The sequence below is a fragment of the Canis lupus genome, chromosome 24, assembly GCF_011100685.1.
Source record: "Canis lupus familiaris isolate Mischka breed German Shepherd chromosome 24, alternate assembly UU_Cfam_GSD_1.0, whole genome shotgun sequence".
In the NCBI taxonomy this organism is placed as follows: domain Eukaryota; kingdom Metazoa; phylum Chordata; class Mammalia; order Carnivora; family Canidae; genus Canis; species Canis lupus.
The window spans coordinates 22,867,728-22,875,790 of NC_049245.1; the positions used below are offsets into that span (position 1 = coordinate 22,867,728).

Below are 8,063 nucleotides of genomic sequence, written 5' to 3' on the forward strand. Positions count from 1 at the left end.
AGTTCTGACAATCTAAAAGCAAATGATACACCCATGGCGGTCACTTGTTGGGCTCCATATACAGATGCTTCCATTCAGCAAACACCTGTCCTCTCCTCTGTGCCCAGTGCAGGGCTGGGTGATGCTGGGGACATAGTCCTTGCCTGCAAAAAAACTCACAATCTGGGTAGAAGCGACAGATAGGGAAACAGAGAACTAATTTCTGTAAAGATAGGGGGCAGTTCAAGGGAATGGCAGGAGCCCAGGGTTGCTTGGTCTGGGGTGGGGGAAACCTCACAGAAGAGGTGACATCCAGAGTCTCCTGGAAAGTTCAGAAACTGGGCAGGCAGGCAAGGGTGAGGGAGTGTGCTCGGAGCAGAGGCACCTGCTAGGACAAAGGCCTAGAGATGGAAAAGAAATGGCTGGTCTCCTTGAAAATACCCGTGGCCTCCTGTAATGCCTCTTGGCCATGCTGACTATGCCTGACCCTTTGGCTGTTGTTTCATTTCACAGCTGTGCTGGGCTCTGGTGTCCCTCTCCCCAAAATCCTCAACATTGACTTCAGCAATGCAGACATCGACGTCTTGGAGGTAAGGGGAGAAGCATTCTGTTCTGCTCTTGGCTCCATGCCCAGGAGTTGGGAGGAGGAGGAGAAGGGAGTGGAAGGGTGGGGCATCAGGGGCCTCTTCCTTCAAAGGGGGGCGCTAAGGGAACAAGAAACAAGGCTGAAGAACCCTTAAGAACCCTTTCCCCATCCACCATACCTTTCATCCTTATGACAGACGTCATTGCTCCCATATTGCAGATGGGACTATTGAGGCTCAGAGCAGTAAGGGGCTTGGCCACAGTGGAAGTGCCATGTAGTTCATTGGAAAAACTTTTATTGAGTGCCAGACGATGTGCAAAGAGGTGGGAATACAGCAGAGAATAAAATGTACAGTCCTGGCCCCTGCAGATCTCTCCCAGACAGTGGGACGATGGGCCTTTGGATAAATATTCCTGAAGTAATTGCTAATTATAATCTTGGTAGGTGCCTTGACATTCAAATGCAGAAGGTCTTTTTGCCACTATGAAAGCCACATGTGCTCATTACCTGAAATTCGGAAAATACAGGAAAGATTAAACAAACACATTTATCCTCTTGGATACATATTTGCAACCTAAAAATGACCACTTAGCTCTTTTTCATTCCAATCTTTCTGGAGGTTTATTTTTAAATATGACTTTGCTCAGTAGGGCATTAGTGTTAAAGAATGTGGCCTGGGTTCCAATTCTGATTCTGCTGAGCGACCCTGAACAAGCCACTTAACGTCTCAGTTTTTACCTCTGTAAAGGGGTTAATCATAGCACCTCCCCACAGGGCTGCTTTTAGAATAAAGTGAGATTCTACTGTAAAGTGCCTTATACAGCCCCAGGCACATAGAAAACATCCTAGAAGTGTCCGTCATTATCAGTGTCTTCGTTATGATAAGGAATCCTGTAGTGAACATCCTGGTTCACAAACCTGTTTCTGGATTCAGGATTCAATATGTTCCTTAGAACATACTCCTAGAAATGGAAAGAATGGGCCTTTGCTCCAGAATGACAATTTCCTTTCAAAAGGTGGCCGCATCCATACTGCGTCCAGTGGTATGCAGAGAGCCCAGCTCCTCACACAACTGCCAGGCTTGGGTCTCAGCCCAGGGGTGTCACCCTACTGCCTCAGGGGGGCAGTGAGGGGAGGTGGGCAGTGACCTTGGAGGGGCAGTGTGGGCAGGGGTCAGATGTAGGACAGTGCTCGTGGGTGGTCCCATCTCTTGAGCTCTTGTAGGACCTCAGCAATGCTCTGAGCCTCAGTCTCATCTGAAAATGGGGAAAAATAATGTCCACTCATCAAGTTTGAAATTAAATGAGATACAGCATTTTAATGCTGTTATTCATTTTTAAAACGGGGCAGGGAAATATAGATGGGATTGGGACAAGTTTATCATGACCACAACAACACTACCACAACCACCACCACCACCATCATCATCATCCCATTTCCCAAGCATGTACTTTGCCCCATGCACTGTTTTACATACACTTGGGCCTCAGCATGGCCTGGTCACTGCTTGCCCACACATCATAGATGAAGGACCCGAGTATCAGAAAAGGTAGGCCATTTGCCCAAGGTCACTCAGCTGGTGAGAAGTCGGTTTTGTACTGGAATAATAGACGCAGTTCCAACCAGTGGTTCTCGACTGGGGCTGTATTGCAAGCCCCCTCCCAATGTAAGGGCCTTTTTTAAATCAGTGGGAATGATTTTATTTCTTTATATTCCAGCAAGGGATGTAAGAAGATTATATAGATTATGAATTTCATTTCAGAATATTAAAGGAGACAACACAAATACCTGTGATAAAATGTAAACGAGGGTGCTGGATCTGAAAGGTGCAGAACCACTGAGATCCAGCTTTGGGGCACCGGGGTGGCTCAGTCTGTAGAGCATGTGAGTTGTGGTCATGAGTTCGAGCCCCATACTGGCTGCAGAGATTACTTAAATAAATAAGCTTAAAAAAAAAAAAGACCCAGCCCAGTCTTGATCTTGTACAGCCTCCATAAGTGATAACTACTTTCTTCTCCTTCTTCTTTTTAAATATTTATTTATTTATTTATTTATTTATTTATTTATTTATTTATTTGAGAGAAAGAGAGTGTGTGCACGTGCACATGGTGGGAGGAGCAGGGGCAGAGGGAGAGAGAACCTCAAGCAGACTCCCTGCTGAGCACAGAGTAGGGCTCATCTCCTGACCTAGAGATCATGACCTGAGCTGAAACCAAGAGTCAGGCGCTCAACCAACTGAGCTACTTAGATGCCTTCCCCTTCTTTTCTTTCTTCTTCCTCCCCCTCTTCCTCCTCCTCTTCTCCTTCTCATCATTATTATATGGATCTAACGTTTTATTTTAACTTTATCTTTTTAAAGATTTTCATTTATTTATTTGTTTTTGTGTGAGAGAGAGACCATGAGCAGAGGGTGAGATAGAGAGAGAGAGAGAGAGAGAGAGAGAGAGAGGCAGACTCCCTGCTGATCAGGGAGCCCAATGTGGGGTTCAATCCTAGGACCCTAGGATCATGACCTGAGCTGAAGGCAGATGCTTAACTGACTGAGACACCGAAGCACCCCTTAACTTTTCATTTAAAAACAATTTTAGACTTATAGGAGAGTTGCAAAAATAGTACAGAGAGTACTAGAATACTCTTCACTCAGTTTCTTGTGTGGCACTAGCATCTTATATAACCAGAGTATAATGATCAAAATCAGGAAGTTCACATTGATATAAAACTATTAACTAATCTACAGACCTTTCTCAATGGTTTTCCCACTACTGTACTTTGTCTGGTTCAGGATCCATGATCCTGCTTTGCACTTGGCTGTCGATCCAAGTATGCAACAGTGTCCTCTGATGTGTGAGAGTTCCTAAATTTTCCTTGTATTTTATGACCTTGACATTTCTGATGAGTCTGGCCCATTGTGTGGGATGTCCTACAACTTGGATTTGACCAATGTTTTCTCGTGATTAGATTGAGGTTATTTATTTTTGGCAAGAACGCCACTGAAGGGATGCTGTGCCCCTCTCAGCGCACCACATGGGGGGCATGCAATGTCAGTGTCTTATTCCTGGGGATACTGACTTTGATCATGTGGTCAAGGAAGTCCCTGCCAGTTTTCCCACTTAAGTTACTATTTTTCCCATTGTAACTGATAAATATCTCATGAGGAGATAGTTGGAGACAACTACCCAAATATCCTATTTCTCACCACACTTTCTCCCACTCATTTTGCCATTCTTTGATGGTTCTTGTCTGCAACAGTTATTACTGTGGAATCTGCCTAATGGAGACTTTCTATTGCTATCACTCCTTCCACATTTATTAGTTGAAATTTTTCTACAAGTAAGAGCCATCCCTTCTCCTCCATTAGTTTATTTACCCAATGATTTATATCAGTACAGACTTATGGGTATTTATTTCATTCTATGGGTTAACTCCATTATTTACTTTGTTGTAGATGTTTTTAGTTATGAAAATTGATTTTGGAAGAATGTGGACTGAGGCTCAAGACTGGTTCCCTTATTTGGGGGAAGAAGGAGATGAGAGGCAGGGAGGGAAGGGTCTTGCCTTAGGTCTCCTGTACTGGGCAAGCTAATGACATGGCCAGGGTGCTCCTCGGGTCCCTTTAATCCCAATAAATCTTCATTGTTCACGGTTGCTTGCTCCTGGAAATGTGCCTTACCCAATCCACAGACAGCTGACTGCTGAGGTTCTAAGCAGAAGCCATCTCCTCCACTAACTGGGTTCTCTGTTCTGACCTCCAAGGACCTTCTGGTGCTGAGTGCCTGAATGACAGAGGCAGAGATGCTACTGCAGCCCCAGAAGAAACCAGAGCTAGCCCTGGAAAGGCTCTGCCTGACACAGTCTCCAGCTCTGAGTCCCTTCCACCCCAAACAACAAATCCCTCCCAAGCTTCCCAACCCTCTTCCCACCTGCCCCCAACCCAAGAAGGTAACCAACCAGTGACTCTTCTGGCAAATAATCTTATGGGCAGCCCCTGCATTGGGATGGAGGTCCCCTGGTGGATTGAGACCTCTTGGACTCCATGCCAGACTCCACACTGCGCACTTTACACTTTCAATAAAAGATGCCAATTTCCCTGCAGTTGGGGCAAGTCTCCACAGAGGACCCTCCCTCAGGGTCTGGGTGTTTCTTCCCTCCATGGCTGCACTGGGGGCACCTGGCAGTTGTAGCTACGAGCTGATGGAGGATGGTTCAACTCATGACTGAAAAATATCAGACACCTCTGAGGACCCTACAGATGGACAGGAAGAGATTTAATTCAGTTCTCACTGCCTTGGTTCAGGGCTCAGTTTAGCTGATTCCTCTTGCCTCAGTTTTCTCATCACACCTCAGCACATGGGGGGGGGGGGCCCAGACTCAGAAGCAACAAGGTCAGAATCCTCAGGCTTCACACTGCCAGAGGCATTGCCTTATAGCCAGCCTAGCTCCTGTGTGCCATGATGACAAGGGTCTTCACTCTTTTCTTGGCTTCCAGCTGCCCCTCTCTATCCTCTCCTTTTCTGTGTTCCCAACATGACTTGCTCAGGTCCAGAAAGGTGGACAGGTGTATCCCAGGTCCCAGGGGAGAGGTTAAAGGGACCCAAAAAAAAGACTCTCTGTCCCATCTTTCTGAGAGCACATGTTCATCAAGGGCTTTCTACCTGCTGAGCCCTGTACTCGGGCTTTGTGACTTGATCTCATTTAACCTCATGAGAGCACCATAAGGTAGGTCCCTATTTTGCAGGTGGGGAAATCGAGACACCAAGAAATGCAGGGACTTGCCCAAGGTCACACAGCTGCAAAGTGGCAGAGCTGGAGTTGGAACCTGATGATTTAGCTCCAGAGCCCATGCTTTAACCACCCACCACACTGCGCCTGTTCATAAGCTAAAGGGAGAAGTTCCAGGCTAAATTTGGCCCTAAAGGTGTGCAGTTCTCAGCAGAAAGAAAGCATAGAGTCACACCCCAGCACTACTTCAGTGCATCTACTAAGAAGAGAGGCACATCACTTCCACTTATGTTTCATTAGCTGCAGCAGGTCACATGACTCTGCCTGACCTTCAGGAGGAGGGAAGTGTGATCCTTTCTTATAGTGAGGAAGGGGAGGAAAACCAGATATATTGGTGAGCACAAGTAATGTCTTCCACACTCTCCTGTGTCCTCCTGAGAAGATGAGACTGGAGACATAGCTGGGGCAGGGGAATAGTGAAACTTCTGTTGCATAGAGAGTCTACAGAAATGCAAGGCATCTCATGCCTTCAGCTGCAAACAAAGGAGGCACAGATGCAGCAACAGCCCAGAAAATGAGCAAGGAGGCTCAAAAGCCTGGTTCTTTACAAGCATGCCCTTGGTTTCTAGAAATAAAGCCCAATGATGATGAGAGCTTCAATGAAACCTAGCCCCTGCCCATGTATTGTCCTCTCAGAGCACCTGTTCCTCTAACCCCCACCCAAAGGCTCCTGGAAAACCTGTCTGCCAGACAGTGAGAGGAAGAGCCAGTGTCTTCACATTAAAAACCATCACGCTGCATTCTACAGAGAGGTTCCCCTGCCACAGGACAGCTTTATGCATCACTAAGCTCAACTCTGGCATCAGGAGGTCATTAGAGAACAAGAATCTTGGGGGCCCCTGGGTGGCTCAGTCAGTTAAGTGTCTGCCTTCAGCTCAGGTCATGATCCCAGGGTGCTGGGATTGAGCCCTGCATCAGGCTCCCTGCCCAGTGGAGAGTCTGCTTCTCCCTCCCCCCACACCCCCCCCCGCCCCCGCTTACGATCATTCTCTCACTCTCTGTCAAATAAATAAATAAAATCTAAAAAAAAAAAAAAAAGAATAAGAATCTTGGAGTTGGGAGGATGAGGCTCAACTTCGACCTCTGTCACTTTGTTGACTTGGTGAGGCCCTCAGCCTTCTGAACTTTAGTTCTCCCGTCTGTAGAGTGGATATTGATAATCATTATCACACTCTAAGTGTGCAGCTATCTAAATGAGATTTTTTTCCCATGAGGTGCTTAGCACTGAGGCAGGCACACAGTAAGTGCTCAATCTGTGCTTGCTGTGGTTAGTGCTGGTTTCTAAAGTGTGGGCACTCCAGAACCCTTGGCTCTGATCAGGGCTCAGTTGAGGACAAGGAAGGGCGCTTGACATGCTGGCAAGAGAGTGTCCAAGGAACCCCTCCCAGAGCAAGGCAGAGGCTGCTCTCCCAAACAGCTCTGGATATGTTTAGAGCCATAGGGCACATTTAGAGCAGTTTCAGCTTCTAGCCCTGAGAGGGCACAGAAACATTGAAGCCCCTTTTAGCATAATTGAAATAGTTTTGCCTCGCAGTCATCTTTTGAAAAAGATTTTATTTATTATGTGTAGAAGAAAGAGAGAGAGAGGGCATGAGTGGGGAGGCAGGGACAAGCAGATTTCCCGCTGAGCAGGGAGCCGGAGGCAGGGCTCATCCCAGGACCCCGAGATCATGACCTAAGCCCAAGGCAGTCTCTTTACCAACTGAGCCATCCAGGCGCCCCCCGTGACTTTTTTTTAAAGACTTTTTTTCTCATTAGGTTTATTCCTAATAGTTTATTATAACTCAATATTATGTTGGGTTTATTCCTGGCTGCATCATTCATTCATTCATTCATTCATTCAATCGCTGCTTCTCTGAGTGCCCATTCTGCCCTCCTGAAGCTTAGATTCTAGTCCGCAAGACAAGCCTTACATGATAAGGCTTAATAAACAATGATATTTGAACAAGTAAATTAAAGGTTATTTTGAGATTGTCTTGAGGGCCATAGAAGGAGGGAATAAACAGGGACAAATATCAAGGAGGGAAGGGGAGGAAGAAGCAGCATTGGGTGGTCAAGGAAGATCCACCTTTCTGGGGAATAAACACATCATCATCAGAGACCCCTGTGGGCGCCTTCACAGCCCATCACTCCTCCCCTGTCTCCGTTCCCGTGTCCTTGGTAACGCCCAAATCCCAGCTCCTGAAATCGAGGGGAGGGGACTCGGAGAGGAGTGGGGCGGGACTTCCTGTCCAGGCTGCTCCGGGAAAGGCTAGAGCGGAGGAAGTCCCGCCTCGGGGGGCGGTGCCTGGAGAGAACCCGGAACTTGATTCCCCCGCAGGTGGATCCTGCGTCCCTAATTGCCGCCCTGTTAGAACCGCCTCCTGTCAATCCTCACGAATCCATTTGTTTCTATTTCTGCGTGCGCGGTGGGTCCTCCCGTTCTTTCTCCTCTGAACCACTGCTCGAGCCTCCTCACTGGTCTCCTCTCTTCCAGTCTGGCACTACTCTCCGTAGCCAGAGGGTTTCTTAAACTGCACGCGTGCAAACACCGCCCTGCCCTGCTTCGAGCCTTTCCGTGACATCCAGAGCCAAATCCAGGTCCCCCAGCGCCGCCCACAAGGCCCTGCAGGTCTGCCCCACCCCCTTCTCCAGCGCCATCCCCTGCAGGAGGGCCCCGAAGCCCTCCGTAGGTCCCGCACACCTTCCTCAGACGTTAAAGCACACCCGCATGCTCCAA

At 47.7% G+C, this 8,063-nt stretch overlaps 1 protein-coding gene across 2 annotated transcripts in view; it reads left to right on the plus strand.

Moving 5' to 3' along the window:
• The window catches only part of BPIFB4 (BPI fold containing family B member 4), a 28,391-nt gene extending 22,186 nt beyond the window's left edge, over window positions 1-6,205 (plus strand). For both annotated transcript variants that reach the window (XM_038571998.1, XM_038571999.1), the window contains exons 16-17: window positions 493-569; window positions 4,319-6,205. In XM_038571998.1, the coding sequence (XP_038427926.1) occupies window positions 493-569; window positions 4,319-4,342 (101 nt within the window). In that variant the 3' untranslated portion in view covers window positions 4,343-6,205. The remainder of the gene's footprint in view (window positions 1-492; window positions 570-4,318) is intronic.
• Window positions 6,206-8,063: the final 1,858 nt, after the last annotated feature.